This window comes from Sinocyclocheilus grahami, unplaced genomic scaffold, assembly GCF_001515645.1.
Source record: "Sinocyclocheilus grahami isolate Dianchi unplaced genomic scaffold, SAMN03320097.WGS_v1.1 scaffold107.1, whole genome shotgun sequence".
Taxonomy (NCBI): Eukaryota; Metazoa; Chordata; class Actinopteri; order Cypriniformes; family Cyprinidae; genus Sinocyclocheilus; species Sinocyclocheilus grahami.
In genome coordinates this window covers 997,837-1,018,983 of record NW_015505286.1, presented here as the reverse complement: position 1 = coordinate 1,018,983, position 21,147 = coordinate 997,837, and the positions used below count along the sequence as shown (strand labels likewise).

The 21,147-nt window shown below is 39.8% G+C and overlaps 1 protein-coding gene and 1 long non-coding RNA gene across 2 annotated transcripts; one reads left to right on the top strand and one right to left on the bottom strand.

The window, feature by feature from the left end:
* Window positions 1–278: 278 nt before the first annotated feature.
* Window positions 279–972, bottom strand: LOC107588756 (uncharacterized). Its single transcript, XR_001609621.1, has 3 exons — window positions 870–972; window positions 634–662; window positions 279–435 (listed from the first exon to the last, which is right to left on the bottom strand). It is a non-coding gene; the product is annotated as an uncharacterized lncRNA (long non-coding RNA).
* A 6,894-nt stretch (window positions 973–7,866) lies between these two features.
* Window positions 7,867–20,692, top strand: LOC107588787 (nuclear pore complex protein Nup98-Nup96-like). Its single transcript, XM_016277024.1, has 24 exons — window positions 7,867–8,142; window positions 8,252–8,347; window positions 8,897–9,079; window positions 9,202–9,341; window positions 9,446–9,553; window positions 9,743–9,926; window positions 10,000–10,196; window positions 10,312–10,443; window positions 10,597–10,732; window positions 10,910–11,002; window positions 11,089–11,232; window positions 11,368–11,501; window positions 11,637–11,824; window positions 11,924–12,043; window positions 12,124–12,435; window positions 13,054–13,273; window positions 13,357–13,483; window positions 13,574–13,991; window positions 14,089–14,321; window positions 17,095–17,368; window positions 18,096–18,268; window positions 18,830–18,984; window positions 19,074–19,185; window positions 19,381–20,692. The coding sequence occupies exons 1-24, from the start codon at window positions 8,064–8,066 to the stop codon at window positions 19,581–19,583; spliced, it is 4,161 nt and encodes a 1,386-aa protein (XP_016132510.1). The 5' UTR covers window positions 7,867–8,063; the 3' UTR covers window positions 19,584–20,692.
* The last annotated feature ends 455 nt before the right edge of the window (window positions 20,693–21,147 follow it).

Genomic DNA, 21,147 nt, shown 5'->3' with positions numbered 1-21,147 from the left:
TTGCTAAGTTTAGAATGGCAAGATAGAAGCGCAGCTGTAATTCGTGGGCAATGTATGTGGTTACCATGACAACCTCACGCACTTGCCACTGCTCTTTGTGAATGTGAATATGTAGATTTACTATAGCAAAACTAAAATGTGTTTAAAAGTACGTCTGACCAAATCCACCGGTTCGGTTTGGCCCCCCCAAACTCAAACGTCAAGCTACGCCGTCTTTCAAGAAGCGTGGGCACCCTGTAACATGTCAGTAACACCCACATAAACATGATAAATGAAGAAAACCAAAATATTTGAACAATTACTTTTATTGGGAATTCAGTTGCAACAATACATAAATACAAATATGAAATTCATGGGACAGACAGCAGTTCACAAAAAACTAAGTCTGAAGATGAAGATTAAGGATAAAGCGGTTCAAATCTCCTCCGAAGAAATCTGTTGGGGAAATTAACAATCAATTTACGTCATTTACAGGCCAGATTTCACAGAAGCTAAACATGTTTTGTTTCAAATCAGAAAACCGATCATCACCACTGTTCAATCTGACGGTAATTCCAGCTATTATCAGTTTAGGTTTCATCATAACGAACTCGGCCGGTTTAAAATAAGTAATAGCATTTCTGCAGAACTCACCATACATTTGTGAAGCCCTCGGAAGAGACCTAGGAAGATACACATTGTTACAGAACATCTCATACACTCTTAAGTCTAAAATACTTCGTCTACATTTAGTGTGCTCAGAAAACCGATCATCACCACTGAACCATCTGACGGTAATTCCAGCTATTTTCAGTTTAGGTTTCATCACAACACATTATAGAAGAAAAAATATATATATACATGATTGTAAAACAGTGGAAACTTCTCACCAGAAAATATCCGTATTTATATCTTTTTTTGTTGTTTTGTCTGAGCACACATTCTCGCTTTGCTACTTCAGAACAGAAAGAACTTTATCCGCTTTCGCCTCGTGTTATATGTACTAGTCGCTCAATGACGTTCTTCCGGTTCCTTCTTCCTGTTCCCCTACGCGCGTCAACTCATTTCTGCCAGCTACTGGAAAAACCTAAGAACTCATTAAACCTAGAACTTTTTTTTTTTTTTTTTTTTTTTAATTCAAAGAACAATAACACACAATATGTTATCAAGAAAACAACATTAAAATAATAAAAGAAAAAGAAAAAAGATAGAAGGACAAATTACAACAAACAAAATAGTCGCCAGGGGGAGGAAAGTATAAAACTTCAAAACAAAAAATACAAGATATATAAGATACACGTGTACGTATATACACTGAACAAAATTAAAAACGCAACACTTTTGTTTTTGCCCCCATTTGTCATGAGCTGAACTCAAAGATCTAAGACTTTTTCTATGTACACAAAAGGCCTATTTCTCTCAAATATTGTTCACAAATCTGTCTAAATCAGCTCATGACAAATGGGGGCAAAAACAAAAGTGTTGCGTTTATAATTTTGTTCAGTGTATAAAATCAAATAAATATATTGTAACGTTCACAAACTTTCAAAGTTCTTTCAGCTTTCTTATTCACAGAGTCTCTGATACTGTCAATATATATACATATTTCCGTCAACAAGACCATAAAATTGGGGTTTTATTAGTAAATTTACACTTATGAATGTGAAATTTGGTCAATAGAATAAGTAAATTAATTCAGTAAAAGTACTGTTCATCTTGGTCATGATAGTCAGTAAAGCCAAAGAGTACATTTTCCCATAGGAGTGAAGAAGGTCTTAAACTCTGAATATTTTCGCTAATACATTTTTGGATCTTACACCATAGTGTAACTGAGTATGTACAGTTCCAAAATAAGTGCAAGGCAGTTTCCTCATACTCATTACAAAAAATACCATTTACATTTATTCCTTTTTAAAATTGTTGTAAATAATGATTTGCTGGATAAAATCTATGAATAAGCTTATAAGAAACTTCTTTTAATCTTCTTTCTAGGATGATATTTCTGTGGTAACAACAACACTTTTCTCCAGCAAATACATTTTCCGTTCAATAAAGAGACCCAATGAGACAAAACATAAGGTACAGTAACAATTTCTCTTTGGAAAAGAGTACTGCTAGCTCTATTATTATTTTTGGGATTTAATGAAAAACAAATTTTATCAAAATAAGATTTACTAACATCAAAAGACACTGAATCGGGAGAATGGACTATATCAATACCTTTAAATAGCATGCGAGTACCTGAAGGGATTGAACCAACAACAATTGCAAATTATTTTTGAGTAACAGGCATTTTACAATAAGAAAGGAATTCATCATAATAAAAGAGTGTTCCTTCTTTATTATATAACTGACTAACCAATTTAATATCGTTGTCAAACCAGTTCTTAAAAAAAAGAGATTTATGTTTGTAAAGAATGTTTCAATTATTCCAGATGAAATAGCGATGCGGAGAAAAATTATGCTTATATATTAATGACCAAGATGGGAGCACTTGTTTGTGGAAGGCAGATAACTTAGCTGGAATTTTATCTATATTATAATTACACATCAAAACAAAACAAAGACCACCAATATTTGAAAAAACATAATGAGGGATACAATTCCAGACAGGAGTGGGGTTTTTTAAGTGATGCTTAATCCAATTAATCTTAAAGGTGTGGTTCATAGTGGTGAAATCTAAGAAATTAAGGCCACCGTTCTCGTATGTATTCATAATCACAGTCTTTTTAACATAGTGTGTTCGATTTCTCCATAGGAAATCAAATAGCATCTTATCAATATTTTTACTAGTATGGTTATCAAGATACAAAGATAAGGAGGCATATGTCAGTCAGGCTATATCTTCAGCCGTCATAAGGAGAACTCTTCCCTTTAGGGAGAGATCTCTTTGAAGCCAAAAGTTGAATTTTCTTTTAGTTTGATCAATTATGGGGTTAAAATTGAGAGAACATCTTTTCAGCTGTTCTTTAACAATAATGATTACTAAGTATGCCAAAATAAGTGCAAGGCAGTTTCCTCATACTCATTACAAAAAATACCATTTACATTTATTCCTTTTTAAAATTGTTGTAAATAATGATTTGCTGGATAAAATCTATGAATAAGCTTATAAGAAACTTCTTTTAATCTTCTTTCTAGGATGATATTTCTGTGGTAACAACAACACTTTTCTCCAGCAAATACATTTTCCGTTCAATAAAGAGACCCAATGAGACAAAACATAAGGTACAGTAACAATTTCTCTTTGGAAAAGAGTACTGCTAGCTCTATTATTATTTTTGGGATTTAATGAAAAACAAATTTTATCAAAATAAGATTTACTAACATCAAAAGACACTGAATCGGGAGAATGGACTATATCAATACCTTTAAATAGCATGCGAGTACCTGAAGGGATTGAACCAACAACAATTGCAAATTATTTTTGAGTAACAGGCATTTTACAATAAGAAAGGAATTCATCATAATAAAAGAGTGTTCCTTCTTTATTATATAACTGACTAACCAATTTAATATCGTTGTCAAACCAGTTCTTAAAAAAAAGAGATTTATGTTTGTAAAGAATGTTTCAATTATTCCAGATGAAATAGCGATGCGGAGAAAAATTATGCTTATATATTAATGACCAAGATGGGAGCACTTGTTTGTGGAAGGCAGATAACTTAGCTGGAATTTTATCTATATTATAATTACACATCAAAACAAAACAAAGACCACCAATATTTGAAAAAACATAATGAGGGATACAATTCCAGACAGGAGTGGGGTTTTTTAAGTGATGCTTAATCCAATTAATCTTAAAGGTGTGGTTCATAGTGGTGAAATCTAAGAAATTAAGGCCACCGTTCTCGTATGTATTCATAATCACAGTCTTTTTAACATAGTGTGTTCGATTTCTCCATAGGAAATCAAATAGCATCTTATCAATATTTTTACTAGTATGGTTATCAAGATACAAAGATAAGGAGGCATATGTCAGTCAGGCTATATCTTCAGCCGTCATAAGGAGAACTCTTCCCTTTAGGGAGAGATCTCTTTGAAGCCAAAAGTTGAATTTTCTTTTAGTTTGATCAATTATGGGGTTAAAATTGAGAGAACATCTTTTCAGCTGTTCTTTAACAATAATGATTACTAAGTATGTAACACTATATTTTACAGAAATGTTACAAATATCTATTAAATCACAGTCTTTGCCCATAGCCTAACGAAAATAAAATATGATTGATCATATTAATCAATAATAATTCACAAAGTAAAAACACGGTATGTAATTAAAGCGAAATTGAATGGAGAAATTTAAGTAATTAATGAAGTCCAAAGTTCAGTAGAACCACGTGGCTGTCCTTTCTGTATTGTTTCAATATTAAGACATTTTATTCTTGAACTGGATACTGAGTTTCTTTTCAGACCACTTGCCTTTATGGATCTGAATCTTGCCATGTAGTAAAAAGATTTCATATAAAAAATATGATTTGTGTCTATGTCATTTTCTCATAGTAAATAAAAACAAAATCATGTTGTTTGTCTTTTTATTGCCAAATTATACGGGGAATTTAATTTACACACTCACAGTTTATCCAAGGAATGACAAACCGAAATAACAAGTGAAAAGGTATCAAGTATGTATTTTGTGACACATAATCAAGTTGTCATACAAATCGTCTCCGGTTACTGTCGTAACCTCAGTTCCCTTCCGACTGAACCAACAGCACAGCAGACCTGAGCAGTGGACACGGCGGCCAACGCCATGTCTCATTCCCGTCTCTCAGGGAACCGAGGTTACGAGAGTAACCAGAGACGTTCCCTCTCAAGAACGGTCTCTCGACATGGCGTTAACGCCTTGGGGACTTTATAGAACAACGCCGTGGAAGCAGCGAAATAAAAAGGCTCAGCCTCGGCGGAGCTAACATGAACAGTTCTTGCAAGACACTAAAAATAATCCACAACCAATCAAATATGACCCTGCAACATGCCTCGAGGGGATTGGATGTAGATTCCCACTAGGGATCCAATCAGGTTACTCAGAATCCATGTCCGATGGCAGGTCTCATATTGAGAGGGAGATGCAGTGCTGTCGCCATACAAGGCTAAAACATTATAGTCATGTCAAACGCATAAAAGTATGTAATATAACAGTGCAACGAAGCATGTGAGTGGCAAGGCCAGCACAATACTAACAACAATATACACACATAGAGAACGGCCGCATCCGGGGCGCCACAGTCTGAATATGACGATGGCCCCGCCCCCGATCCCCCTACACGACCTAGTCGAAACCACCAGCACAGTCAAACGGCTAGTAGTTGCAGGTAGAACCATGGGTCGTACTCACCGACAGGACCTGTAAGGCTAATGACCACATGTCCAAATTGTAGAATCTGGTGAAGGTATTCCGCGAAGACCATCCAGCCGCCATACAAATATCTTTGATAGAAACACCCTTAGTCCACGCCAGTATGTATTTTGTGACACATAATCAAGTTGTCATACAAATCGTCTCCGGTTACTGTCGTAACCTCAGTTCCCTTCCGACTGAACCAACAGCACAGCAGACCTGAGCAGTGGACACGGCGGCCAACGCCATGTCTCATTCCCGTCTCTCAGGGAACCGAGGTTACGAGAGTAACCAGAGACGTTCCCTCTCAAGAACGGTCTCTCGACATGGCGTTAACGCCTTGGGGACTTTATAGAACAACGCCGTGGAAGCAGCGAAATAAAAAGGCTCAGCCTCGGCGGAGCTAACATGAACAGTTCTTGCAAGACACTAAAAATAATCCACAACCAATCAAATATGACCCTGCAACATGCCTCGAGGGGATTGGATGTAGATTCCCACTAGGGATCCAATCAGGTTACTCAGAATCCATGTCCGATGGCAGGTCTCATATTGAGAGGGAGATGCAGTGCTGTCGCCATACAAGGCTAAAACATTATAGTCATGTCAAACGCATAAAAGTATGTAATATAACAGTGCAACGAAGCATGTGAGTGGCAAGGCCAGCACAATACTAACAACAATATACACACATAGAGAACGGCCGCATCCGTGGCGCCACAGTCTGAATATGACGATGGCCCCGCCCCCGATCCCCCTACACGACCTAGTCGAAACCACCAGCACAGTCAAACGGCTAGTAGTTGCAGGTAGAACCATGGGTCGTACTCACCGACAGGACCTGTAAGGCTAATGACCACATGTCCAAATTGTAGAATCTGGTGAAGGTATTCCGCGAAGACCATCCAGCCGCCATACAAATATCTTTGATAGAAACACCCTTAGTCCACGCCCACGAGGAGGCAACTGCCCTCATTGAATGGGCTCTGACACCAATAGGACATTCCATTCCCCGGCTGGAATATGCCAAGGCAATAGCATCAACCACCCAATGTGATAGCCGTTGTTTGGAGACAGGCTGCCCTTTAGCGCTGCCTCCGAAGCATACAAACAGCAGCTCAGATTGCTGAAACTGAGCCGTGCGGTCGATGTAAACTCACAAAGCCCGCACCGGACACAACACCTGATTCGGGGCAGCATCCAATGAAGTCTCCAACTCTGGAGTGAAAGCAGAAAGCGCCACCACTTGCGCTCTGAACGGTGTCGAGAGCGATTTAGGCACGTAGCCCAATCTTGGCTTGAGCATGATGTTACAATCACCTGGTCCAAACTGCATGCAGTCCGCATTCACAGAGAGCGCTTGCAAATCCCACACGTGCTTGACCGAAGCAAGGGCGGGCAGCAGCACGGTTTTAAGCGAGAGCTCCCTCAAGCCGACAGTCTGAAGTGGCTCGAAGGGGGGGGGGGCTAGAGCCCCCACCATCAGAGAGGGTCTCAGTCTTCTCGCACCTCTCAAAAATCTGATCACTAGATCGTGTTTTTCCACTGAGCGCCCGTCGATTGCAGCGTGAAAGGCTGAGATAGCTGCAACATAAACCTTAAGAGTGGAGGGCATACTGCCGCCGTCCATTCGTTGTTGCAAAAAATTCAGAATGTCAGACATGGGGCAGTTCTCCGAGTCCCGACCATTCGATTCACACCATCTCTCAAACACTGTCCATTTACAGGCGTACAGGCGTCTCGTAGAAGGGGCTCGCGCCTCCATAATCGTGTCCATCACGCGGTGAGACAATGAGCCCGGTTTTACCTGTTCCCGCACACCTGAAGTTTCCACCATTCGGGGTTGGGGTGCCATGCCAAGCCGTCTGCCTGTGACAGGAGATCCCATCTCAGTGGGATCGGCCACGGGGGAGCCGTTATTATTTCCAACAGATCGGGAAACTAAGGCCTGTTCGGCCAGTACGGAGCGACTAATAACACTGACGCCTTCTCCTCTCTGATTTTGTGCAGCCCTTGTGACAAAATCTTCAGTGGGGGAAACCGCTGGCAGGGATCCTGTCCCTCGATAGCATATTCGCGCCGCTGTTCAGGCAGCCCGGAACATGCGCTGCTCGAATGGAGAGCAGAAGGTGATCGGCCCAAAGCAATAGGCGTGCTGCCTGTCTGTAACGGGCTCTCAAGTGTACTCCGCCTTGGCGGTTTATGTACAATTCCACCAACATGTTGTCCGTGCGAATCAACACATGATGCCCCTTACAGATACACTGCTTTGCGGGAAAGCGGAAGTTAGCTGACGTCACTGTGAAAAGGGTCTCATACTGTATATCAGATCATATGTTTTAAACGAGTGTTTATCCGACTCCAACTGTATGAATCAGAACTATTAGGGCAGACATCATGTGGAAGATTGTGTACAACAGATTTTTATTTTATTTTATTTTTTACACTTTTCATCTAATCATTTTCAGCATTTATCCCTAGCAGGAACACCAGTCAGGGATATTTATGGAAACAAACTAATTTAGTCATTGTAATATTGGCACAGGCCATAGGAAATCAAAGTCTAAAGATTAAAGGAAAAATTCAGCAATGGTAGTGATCAAAATAATATTGGAACACCTAATAATAACCATTTAGATATTGAAAAGATTGCTTGTTAGTAAAGCAGCTGAAGTGTATTTGCTGTGCTAGAACTGAAAGCTTTTGTCTTTTGTGCAGACATATGCAGGCTCTATAGCAGTGCAAGATGTTCAACAAATCTTTTGGTGCTCCTTTTGGGGGAGGGACAGGAGGATTTGGGACTACTTCAACATTTGGGCAACAAAGTAAGTTAATATATATGCTAAGGTATTTTATATGTAAAAAAATTAGAGAAACAATAATTTAATATTGTACAGAGACAAAATAAGAATTTTGTGTTACCTTTGTCATCAGATGCTGGATTTGGAGCAACAGGGGGCTTTGGATCTTCAGCATTTGGGACAACAAACAACACAGGAGGACTGTTCGGGACCACCCAGAACAAACCTGGTATGCTGTTTTCTGTAGCAGAAGGTGTATGCAGAATCTCACAGCCATCTTTAAATGCTCATATAATCTATCAGTAAAAAAATAAAAATCTATCAGTTTTTTTTTTATTAAGAGTTATTTGCTTGTAGCTGAGCCTCATCTAAGATTGTGCTTTAATTTGTATGTGTAACATGACAATGCAATCCTGCAGGTTGGCTTTGCTCACTGATTTGAGCACTGCAGGTTGAGAAGATTAGTTTACTCTGCATGTTAGTCATTTGCAAAATAGAGCATGATTGTGGTGACTCAAGCTGTAACGGAACAAAAAAAAATAGCTGTTGACTAAGTCATCTCAAAAGTGAATTCGCTAATGATGAACAAGTCAAATTCAGTCAAGTGGTGACTCACTGAGAAGACTTAGCTGAATATTATTGATTTGAAGATGGTTTTGAGGATAGATTGCATTGCAAACTGATGTGCTATCACATAAGAAACGAGTGGTCCCATAAGAATGTTGTATTTGGTCAACAGTGTGTGATTTGTATTTAAATATTTGTGTCTGTCCTCAAGGTGGCCTATTTGGCTCAAGCACCTTCAGTCAGCCTGTCACATCCTCCACCAGTACTGGGTTTGGGTTTGGTGCCACCAGTGGCACACCAAACAGCCTTTTTGGAAGCACCAACACTGGAGGTGGAGGATTGTTTTCCCAGCAGAATAATGCCTTTGCTGCCAACAAACCAACCACTTTTGGCAGTAAGTTTTCTGCAGCATTCCAGTGTAGCTATAAATTGTTTGATTTGTTGTAGAAGTAGTGTCTTGGATTAAAAGAATAACTTAAACATAATGGACCTAAGTAACTTTGAATTGCTTTGCAGCTTTCGGTACCAGCACCAGTAGCGGTGGATTATTTGGGACAACCAACACAACATCCAACCCTTTTGGAGGAACATCAGGCTCTTTGTTTGGGTCATCAAATTTCACTGCTGCTCCCCCTGGCACAACAATCAAATTCAATGTTCGTTTAGAAATTATTATACTTTTTTCTTCTTCATACTGGTAATTTAGCTACCTGTTTTTCATGCATGGTTTTTAACTAAAATCTTTTGTGTTTTGCTGCAGCCACCAACTGGGAGTGACACAATGGTAAAAGGAGGTGTGACAACCAGCATCAACACCAAACACCAGTGTATCACTGCCATGAAGGAATACGAGAACAAATCCTTAGAGGTAGAATTTTCTTGTTGTGATAGTTGTTTTAGTACTTGGCAGCCTGCTGAAATAATTGTCAAGCACTGTTTGTCAGGTGCTTTGATAAACTGTCTGCAGAGAACAAAATATGTAACACATCTGTTGTCTGGAGTTTTGAGAATTTAAAGCCATGATGAAATAAATGTACCTTTCTTTCCTTGATCTTAGGAATTAAGGCTTGAGGATTACCAGGCAGGAAGGAAGGGTCCTTCCAACCCCATGGCAGCTGGCACAGGTGGTCTCTTTGGAGCGGCAGCCACAGCTACTCCCAGTACTGGCACTGGACTCTTTGGAGCCTCAACTCCAAACACTGGCTTCAGCTTCGGCCAGAACAAGACCTCATTTGGCACAAGTAAGTGGTTGTACCTTAATTGTTTATTTAGATTTTTTTTTTGTCTTAAGTGTGCTAAGTGTTTGCATTGCAGGCACTGGGGGCTTTGGTACAACCACAGGAAGTTTGTTTGGCCAGCCGCAGCAGCAGCAGCAGCAACAGCAACAGCAACAGCAACAGCAGCAGCAACAGCAACAGCAGCAGCAGCAAGGTTCCAGTCTCTTCAAGCCATTTGGCTCAGCTACCACCACCCAAAATAACACATTCTCCTTTGGCAACAGCAACAGCATGGTGAGTTCCAGCAGGTGTAGTAAATGTCTACACTGATTTACTAAATATGCTTAACTGATCTTATTAATCTTACATCAGATTAATTCTGTGTTTATTCCAATATTTTATTTATAAGGGGCTGTTTGGCAACACAGCTGCCTCTCAGGCTGGAGGACTGTTTGGAAACACTAACACAAGTACGGCCACAGGATTCGGCACAGGAATTTTCGGCCAAACTAACACCGGCTTTGGGAATGTCGGTACACAGGTGAATTCTGGAGAGGCTACAGTTAGCTCTCATTTTTTCCCCTTTTCTGTATTTTTCAAAAGTCCATTTTTAGATTTTCAACGTGTTCAAATGTAAATTAAATTTTTTTGCATTGTTTTTCTAAATGATTGACTTGTTCTCTTTATTTCACAGAATCTTTTTGGCAATAAGCCTGCTGGATTTGGCACCACCACCACCACTAGCACACCCTCCTTTGGAACAGGCACTGGTCTGTTTGCAAATAAGCCTACACTCACTCTAGGGACTAACACGAACACCTCAACCTTTGGTAAGTCTTTAACAATAAAGTTTAATATTGTTAATGCTGACTAGTGTTTGCTGTAATCAAATTCATTCTCGTTTTGGTGGTGAATGTGATGGGCTTCATTTCTCCAGTGTGCAATTTGATCTGACCTAGAAATTACAATATATTTCTTCTCAAATGTCAATGTTGGTGTATTTTTAGGATTCGGAGCAACTGGTACTGGTGGGGGTCTCTTTGGGAACAAAACTGCTATGACAGGCCTTGGAACAGGACTGGGAACTGGCTTTGGAGGAGGTATGTTTTGGGCTGCATGATTTTTGTTGTCATTTGTTATTGTAAGAATGAAAACATGGCTTCTAAGTATTAGTCTGTATTTTCAGCTGTAGGAACTGGCCAGACATCATTGTTTGGGAACAACCAGAACAAGCTGGGCTCCACCCTGGGGTCAGTGGGCACTTTTGGGACTGGAGGCTTTAACACCGGAGCCAACACTCTGAATTTTGGTGCTCCTCAACAGCCTGTGGGTCAGTGCAAATGCTTCATAAATGATTTCATTCCTATAACTGGTTGTAATCATGTTAAATTGAGTACTTCATGCGAGACAGATCTCTTTGAAATTCTGTAAAATAAATAACTGGTGTACTATGTTTTGTTCGCAGCTCTGACTGACCCCAATGCATCAGCTGCGCAGCAGGCCGTCCTCCAACAGCAGATCAATGCATTGGCATATTCTCCTTTTGGAGACTCACCGCTCTTCAGAAATCCACTGTCAGACCCTAAGAAGAAGGAAGAGGTTTGACTTTTACATTTTACGTGGTCCTTAAATGTATTGGTATTTTGAAAAGATTAGTGAGTGGCTCAAAAGACTAGTTGTTTCTTACCATTTAGCACAGTACATGCACTGCTAACGTATCTTCTCCATCATTAGCGTCTAAAGCCTACAAATCCAGCTGCCCAGAAAGCCCTGACTACCCCTACTCAGTACAAACTGACTCCTCGTCCTGCCACCCGTGTTCGTCCCAAAGCTCTGTCCTCATCAGGCTCCTCCAAATCTCAGCTCTTTGATGGACTTGATGATGATGAACCCTCTCTTAACAATGGAGCCTTCTTGCCTAGGTAAGAACCTGACTTCATAACTCCAGCTACTCTTAGTGCACATGTAGCTCAAGTTGTAGTGCACTAACTAAAGTGTTCTGTCTGCATGTTTTGTTTTAGGAAGAGCATAAAGAAGCTTGTTTTGAAGAATCTGAATAACAGCAGTCTGTATAACAACTCTGTGAACAGAGAGGCTGACGACTTGGCCTCCCCTTCAGAGTACCCACACAACGGGCTCAGGTAAGTTTACACTAGTTCTTAACTGCTGAATTTAGTAGAGATTCCACCATATATTTTAACGTTTTCCTGTCACACTTCAGTCTGAGTATAGATGAAAGAGAGACCAGAGAAGTAACTGTGGAGCGAAGTGAGGAGGATGATCTGGAGGTCTCCAAGTTCTACACCAATCTGATCACCAAACCAATTCCACACGCCCAGCCGAGCCCCTCGCTACAGGACACAATCTCTGAGTTCAACATGCGGGGAACTGCCAGTCATCGCAATGGCCTGGAGGCCAGTAGCGAGGACATCTCTCTGGCAGAGGATTCTATTCAGGAGGAGAGAGATGAGGAGCTGGAGGCTCAGAAACCTCCTCACCCAGCTGGTATGAAACATTGCTTTGTTTACACAGAGTGAAAATACAAGGGTAATTCTGAATGTGTTTTGAGTGGAATAAGATGCAGCCAAGCATTATGCTTGGTTTCTTTTATCTTTGCCAAAATATGAAGTATATGTGTATGTTATGATATTTGGAACACAAGCAAAGAGTTTGTTTGACCATTTGTATTTTAGATTTATTTTTGGCAGGTGATTTAACTAACATTACATGTAGTAATTAAAAGTGTCTGATCTGAGAGATTCTACAAATATGAGCTTGTGAGGTTTAAGATTGTTTTAGTTGGAAGTATAGCAGTGAAAAATGTATGAGTGGCAGTGTGTGAATTTGATTTGATTTTTGTCATGTATTTTATTGATAAATAAAGGTGCAATAAAGATGACATGTTTGTGTCAGGACATTTCATGGCTACACAATGCTTTCATAGCAATGTTTTGAATAGGCAGCAGCTAGAGTCTTGATGCCTGTCAAATTATTTAGGTAAAAATTTATTTCTGTTTGAAAGTTTGCTTTCTGTCAACTTTAACATTGCTGAAATGGTCTGATAGGGATGAAAAATTATTTTTAACCGTACTCTGCACTCGGATCAAGAATAAAGACTTGACTTGATCTCTTTGTATGCATGTGCATAGAGTACAGCAGTTCTTGAGCTGCTCAGCCGTGTGTCGGAGTTGGACAGTGACATGGCTGACATTACTCAAGAGCACCTGGCAGACAGTGTTTTGGGTGAGGAGGATCGAGAGAGAACTCTGGAGGAGAACAAGCTGAGATCTGAGACTCCTGCTGAGCACGAGCCTGTGTCTGCATCAAGTCAGATTGCTTCCTCAATGGGCATCAACCCTCATACCTTACAGGTAGCGCGTGTGTAATTGAGTCATTGTTTGGAAACCAGTCATATTCTGTTGTTTTAATCAATTTTGATTTGTTTTCTATACAGATTATGAAGGCCTCTCTCTTTGCAGAGGATGATGAATGTGATTTCTTTCAAGAGCATGGTTCGTCAAAGCTCGTACAGGATGTGGCTTCCCCCAAAGTTTTGCTTTCTGGGGCTGGTCGGTCATCAAGTATGCCAGCCTAATGCATATAACGGTTTACATACTTGTGGGAAATATACTTCTTTAAACATGTCTGATATTATGGCTTTTCTATCACAGTTGGAGCCCTTTTACAAACCAAGTTCATCTCAGGAGGCGGGCTTTTTTCCCAGTTGCCAGAGGCTCCTTTTGGGGGAATACCTCAGAAGCTTCGCAAGTCACTAGCATCAGAATCTCCATGGCCTTTGTTGGGTCCTTCCTTTCTGTTGCCGGCCCCTCCCCCAGAACCTACTCTTCGAACTGTGGGGGCCCGCAGGCTAGGGGGGCCAGTACCTCTGGAGAGCTCCATAACTCTAGGAAAAGGCCATCTGCTGATGGACTCTGCTTTGTTCAGAGGGCGATCTTTCAGAGTGGGCTGGGGTCCCAACTGGACACTGGTGCACTGTGGAGATCCACTTAGTGTCACAGAGGCAATGAAGGAGCAGTCGGCAGAGATCATGGGATTTGGCTTCTTACCCAAACCTACTAAAAGCAAACCGTAAGTTTAGCTTTCCGTATCTTATCAGTGCAAACAACGCACAACTATAGTGCAGCAGAATTTCTCACATTTTTTTTCTGTTGTTGCATCATACTAGGATCACTGAAAGTCCATTTAAAGTGCGAATGGAGCAGGTGGTCGGCCTGGAGCCCAAACAGTCAGCAGAGAGCCTTACTTTGTATCACAGACCACTGGAGATTGGTCTAAAACACAGCACAATCAACACCGAGCATTCCTGTCCCTTCATCCAGCCTGCAAAAGGAGTGGATGCTCTGCATGGCTATGCAGAATGGATTGTGGAGGCCAACACAGATATAGGAGGAGGGGATGGTATGCAGTTTTATAAATGCTGTTTTTAAATCTTAAAGGAATAGTTTTCCCCCAAAATAAAAATTCTGTCATTTACTCGCTCTTAAGTTGTTCCAAACCTAGATATCACCTAGAAGATATTTTGAAGATTGTGAAAGTGAAGTGACGTTTAGCCAAGTATGGTGTCCCATACTTGGAATTTGTGCTCTGCATTTAACCCATCCAAGTGCGCACACACACACCGTGGAGTAGTGGAGAGCCATTTTTGCTCCGGTGCCCGAGGAGCAATTGGGGGTTAAGTGCCTTGCTCAAGGGTCTCACCTCAGTCGTGGTGTTCAAGGTGGAAGAGAGCTCCGTTCATTGACTCACCCCACCTACAATCCCTGTGGTACCGAGACTCGAACACCTAACCTTTGGATTACAAGTCTGACTCTCTAACCCAGGGGTCGCCAACTGGCAGACTCCAGGTCCGAATCCGGACCGTTAAGCCTTTTGACATTATGAAATAAATAAATGGCAAACGCTGTTTTCTAATAAAATCACATTTTTATCAAGCATATCAAGGTCAGCTCAGTAAAGTTTGGATCCTACAGTACCACAGGTTGCTACTACTTTTAAGTTAACTGTTGCGTAACATTCAGACATGCAGTCGTGTGTGCAGTGAAGAGAGCAGAAAGCGGCACGCAGACAGGTGAAACTTTCAGGGAGTGAAAAAATTTAATTCTCAAAAATTTGGAAAGTTGGCGGGTCCTTAAAGTCTTCTATTTAGTGGTATGCTTTAGAAATGGTACAAGAAAGTCTTGAAAAGCACTGTCAAATGTTTTTATTAAAATATCCAAAAACCACTAGAACAGTGTTATATATTTTGCTGACTTGTGTACTTACACTATCCCAAATGTTTCAAAGAATGTTTAAATCCAGAGAAATAAGCTATTTTAACTAGTGACACGGACCGTTTCCATAGTGTCATTGTGTCAACCGGCTAATGATGTCATAACCCCTCGATTTCCGGTTCTGTTTTGTAGAAAACATGGAAACACCAAAGACGCTTTAATATTTTGTGCATTTTAATAGACCGGTGACGACCGCACAGAGTAGCATTATAACAGAACTTTCAAATGTATCTAGTATGATAAAACAGCGCTGCTTTTTTCCCCCCACATACGCACGAGCGGAAGGAGGTCTACAGTTGCATAATAAAAGCTCCGCTGCTTTCGAGCCGTGTGTCACGCTCGTTCAGCGGCCTCGTTTCGCTTTGACGGCTTTCAGCCTCACCCTGCTTCATTCTACTACGTTAATAAATCATTAACTCACCCATGAACATGATTTCTGCCCGAGTCCCGTCGGATTGTATGTGGTGATTAAGACGACAACTCCCATGATTCCACACTCAGTCATGGCATCATCAAAATATGCCTTTGTTTCTTTGTTTATTTTAAATACGCACCCTCTAGCAGCGAAAATTACATATTGTGCCTTTAATTATGATTTTAGGAGTTTTTAAATTTGGGGACCGAAAGGCAAGAATTGTGATACGGCTTAACGTGACGATTAAACTTCGAAAGGCAGTGATTTCATTGAATACATATGAGCGCTGCATGTTTCAGTCAGCTGCTGCATGCTTTGTGTACTGCCATTACCGGGGAAACTGCTGGTAGAAAGTGCCTCTTGCTGGCAGAGAATGACTTGCATTTTTAAGAAACCTGTCTGCTGTTTTTGTTCAGACCAATCAGACCAGTCATTTTTATTTTATTTGTGCAGGTCTTAAAGTCTTAAATTTGAGTTTAAATATTCTGCAGATACCCTGGTCTGGCAAAAAACACCAATTCATGTTTTTCTATATAATTGTCCGGCACTCGGCTGCTGAGGAGGGTTCATTACTGGACCTCAAGCAATTTTAGTTGAAGACCCGTGCTCCAATTAGGCCACGACTGCTCAAGTAGTTAATGGACACCATTGTAGGGATGTAACGATACACTTAACTCACAATGCGATACGATTCATAATACTTTTTTTTATTATTATTAATTTTTTTACAAAATGATATTCAAAACAAATGTCAAATAACAAAACTAAATTTAAATTTTAAAACAAATCAAATAAATAATACATCATATAAATCTCTTCATGTAAACAAGCTAAGGCTTTGCCTGTGCTCTTTCCATTTTAAAATTCGAGGCAACCACTATTTTTTTTTAACAAACAAAGATGAGCAGGTTTTAATCTTAATTAGATTATACAATTTCGAAATTTGAAGCAAAAACAGAATGGTCTGACTTTAGATTTGTGATACTATACTACATAAAGCATAGCTCGAAACAGAAACAGCACATGGGCTGAAAGAAAATTCTAATTCACTCTCTGATAGCAGGTGGTGCTTATAGAACGGCAGCAATATAGCTTTTCCTTGTTTACAGCTGTAAACAAAGCAGCACTGAACTTATGAACACTACTTTAATGTTTTATACAGAGGCGAGATGAGAAGAAAATACCATCTAATCTTTTCTAAAGACAGTGCCCCTCAGAGATGCATTCATTTAAACTCCTACCCCCAATTGTATCGCGATTCATTTAACATCTCAACCGCTACAATGCTACAATTTCAATTTCTAAATTAATACATTCTAAATGCTGTTCTTTAACTTTGTGCGCTTTTTAAATCTTACCAACTTTAAGTTTAGACAGTAGTGTTTGTGTATATATAAAAGTTTTAATGAACTGAATAATTTAATTAAATAAAAAAAAAAATACATATGCTTATTATATATTAAATAATTTTTATTTTCCACATTAGCTGGTCTGGCCCATTGGCGGCAAGTTTGGACTTTGTGTGCTGCTCTTTTTGGTCGTCTGGGTGACCGGGATGTGGAGACTGAGCAATACTCGGACTACCAGCTGCAGCTTGAGAGGCGAAGGAGCTTCTCCCACTGGCTCTCTGAGTGTGCGGCCGAGTGCATTGAGGAGGAGGTGGGCCGAGCCCTTCAGCGCAACCATGCTGAGGCCATATTCAGTTACCTTACTGGCCACTGCATGAGCAAAGCCTGCAAACTGTCCCAGAAGAGTGGTGAGTGTGCACATTTTTTTGTTCCTAAAAGCTTAATGTCAAGTTGCATGCTGTACAACATACAATGGTGTGAAAAAGTGTTGGCCCCCTTCCTGATTTCTTATTTTTTTGCATGTGTGTCTCACTTTAATGTTTCAGATCATCAAACAAATGTAAATATTACACAACGATAATGCAAGCAAATACAAAATGCAGTTTTTAAATGATGATTTCATTTATTAAGGGAAAAAAGCTGTCCAAACCTACGTGGCCCTACGTGAAAAATTAATTGCCCCCTCCTGTTTAATCATGAAAGAACTGCAATTAACCACATTATTTTAGAAAGCCGAGTTAAATTTCACTAGCCACACCCAGGCCTGATTACTGCCAGACCTGTTGAATCAAGAAATCACTTAAATAGAACAAGTCTGACAAAGTGAAGCATGCTTAAATTGAGGAAACACGTGTATGGTATTTCCTGGAGTCGTGAGCTCTATTTCTTCGGTGATGCATATGTGGACTTTCTGCACAGGGGCGCCGTCTAGTATCCAGTATGAATGAAACAGATATTACATGTGTTCATAGCACTAAATAATGGCCAATCTATAAAAATAATACTTCTCTCAAAATAAATTTAAGGTAGACATGTGATAATCCATGTTTTTCTACAGTGTACAACAATGTACTGGATATATATATATTTTTTAATTGCATTTAAAATCGCTAAAAAAAACTCTGTGCCAAACCATCAGAACCAAACTGAAAACTCTCACGGAAAAGTTGCTGATCCCCATCCAGTGGATCCATCAGGCCAAGGCCATTCGTGCTTGTAGAGAGGGAGACAAACGTAGTGAGGCTTTGCACCTTTACAAGGCCGGCCATTGGAATCACTGCCATCGGCTGGTCATCCAGCACCTGGCCTCAGGTTTGAATAAGCCAAAAGCACACAAACACACTTTTAATGCCTCTTAAAAAAAATTTATGTCTGCAGCAATGCAAAGCTACACATTCATTTTGCTGCCCAGTTCTAGACAACATATTTACATTGTACACACAAGCAGAACTGCAAGTGGTTTCAACTCTGAGCCTTTCTTTGCTGTATCAGACACTGAAGTCATCAGGAAAATAACTGTAAAATGCTCTGTAATGTATAATAATTTGCAGTATAGACTTATGAATCAAAAAAAGTAACTACTTGACAATTGTTAAACTCAAAACAGTTTCTATTCAGTAAATCTGACTGAAGCTGCATGATTTAAGCATTTTCTAGCTATGTTTTGGAGTTTGGGTAGTAACTTAAATTAAATTTGGTCCCCCAGATTATGAAAATTAGATGCTATACTTTTAGTAATTTATAGGTTTTGTCGAAGGAAAAACGTAAATCCATATTTTATGATTGGAACGCTCTGTTCTTTAGCAGCTGCTGATGAATTCTGTATGATGGTACTAACTGTACTAATTCCATCCTCCTGTCTTTTTTCCTCAGACTGCATCATTAACGATAATCATAAGTACCTTCTGGAATTCCTAGAGGGGTTAGCAGTGCCAGAGCGCAGTGTTCAGATTCAGGACTGGGACACGTCTGGACGAATCTTTCTTGATTATATCCATGTCATTCAGACACTGCAGGACATCCAACAGGTATCCTGCTGTTCAGGATAGTATGTTGCTCAACTGTAACAAAAATTTAAGGAACTACTAATGTGATTGTCTTCTACTTTTATCTCTAGACGGAAAGCCCAGGTTATGAGCTGGAGCGACTGCATACAGAGGTGACGTCTCTCTGCAGCAGAATAGAGCGCCTCCCCTGCTCCAAAGCTAAAGACCGACTTGCGCAATCAGGTCTGAAAATCATTCAATGTTTTGTGGGAACTTTATACTGCAATAAGTTAATTTCAACTTCTTTTCTCATTAATTTATGGAACTGACTAGAAATTATGTTCCTCAGTGCCTGAAGTTTAAAACCTTGTTTGATTTGCAATTTGAATCCACATAATTGCTGTAGAATTGTAACCCTGCATCTCTCTTGCCTTATAGAGATGGCCAAACGTGTGGCTAACATCCTTCGGGTGGTCTTGAGTCTCCAGCAAGGTGGTGAAGGCACCCCAGATCCCCGACACATCCCTCTTTGCCAGCTTGCTCCACACATTGGACGTCTACCCATGCCAGAGGACTATGCTTTAGAGGAACTCCGCAGCCTTACTCAGTCGTACCTGCAAGAGTATGTTATCAGTCACTGAATAAATTATTCTCAATCAGTTTCTGCAGAAATAACGTGAGTCTTGATTGGATTGACCTTCAGCACTCCAATTAAATGGCTGTTTCAGGCCGTGGTTGAATTTTCGATGCATATTTAGGCACAATATTTGTGAATTAAAGCATTCCCTTGTGTGTTTGTGTAGGAGCTTTTTTCCCCTTTCAAATCCTGTTTTGTAGTTCTAGAAATGAATGTGGGTGTCTTTAATTATTAAAGTATCTCTTTGAATGCACCTGTCGATTTCATCTGCCCAAGATACTTGGAGGGAAAATGCCAGATTTGAGAACTTTTACATTTGTCTATTAAGTTAAAAAGTTATATTGTGAAGTATCATCTGGTCCATTCAAAGCTAAAATGTAATATTGTGTTGTGTGTTTTTAGCCTACAGTGTACTCTGGCCACCAAACAATTCATAAAGACTTCAAAATGTAAAAATTTTCTTTTGACCGTTCTTTTTCAGTCAGTGTTTTTAAATCTTAGTGTAACTGTGTGTATACCTTTGTAAGTACAGTATTTTTATTGTTCCCATGGACTGCCTTAGTCTATAAGTTGCAAGCATGCTTCTGTGGGTGTAAATGATAAAGGTTACTCAACCTGGCTTGTAATTTGGTCTTTTTTGAGGAGGTTAAGCATTTTTTATTTAAAATAATCTCTCTTGACACCAAAATATACGGCAACGTTTAAAAATGTAAAAGTGTGGGCATATCTATTTTTGTAGGATTTTCAAGATGTTAATTTGAAAGACCTTATTGTTAAAGGTTTGCCTAATGGAAAACGAAATAAATTCAGTGCTATTGATCTAAGAGGTTGATAGAAATATATTTTGTTTCTAAAGTGTTCAACAGTATGTGACTGGTGATTCTTATAAAACTTTAATCAAAGTCAACCTGACATCTCGTCTGACTAGGATAGGGTTTTGCTGATGTAATTACAGCATTATGTGAACCCTTCATCCTCAGGGTTTTTTTTTTTTAATGCTACAAATGCATCAGCCACTAGTAATGTGCTTGTTTCCCGTAATGTTTATTTTCTCTAAACATTAAGCAGATTATGTTTCTGGTAATTAAGATTCTTTGAATGGGTGTTTGTGGCTGTCTGATTGTTGCTTTGCATTAATGTGCTTAATTCTTTTATAAAACTATGAATAAAATAATTTTCATTTAATAAGAATCTGTGTATATATATTCTGCTTATAGTGAGGTCCAAAACTTTGAGACCAATGTAAAAATGCTTAATTTCTTAATATTTGATATGTCATTTAATGACAAACACACGAGCTGACATGCCGGTGTTCGCACACTCGACACTATAATACTATACCTCAAAAGTCGTTTTCGTAGTGTTTTCTAAGTACTCTTGTCTCAACTTCAGCAACGCTCTCACTTTACCATACGATACGACACATCTTTCTGCTGAGCTCGAGTAACAGTACTCTATATCTAGTACTGACATTCTTCGTCATCACTACTGTAACTAGCACGCGACACTTCTATCGCTTAACGAGCTGCGCGTGGATCTTGCGCTGCCTGAAAACAAAACCGTACTGA

Excerpts from the sequence above, each read along its gene's own strand:
- LOC107588787 (XM_016277024.1), top strand. The coding sequence starts at position 8,064 with ATGTTCAACAAATCTTTTGGTGCTCCTTTTGGGGGAGGGACAGGAGGA. Across the intron at positions 9,927-9,999 it reads CAAGACCTCATTTGGCACAA|GCACTGGGGGCTTTGGTACA; the intron begins GTAAGTGGTTGT and ends TTTGCATTGCAG. Across the intron at positions 13,484-13,573 it reads TGGGGCTGGTCGGTCATCAA|TTGGAGCCCTTTTACAAACC; the intron begins GTATGCCAGCCT and ends TTTCTATCACAG.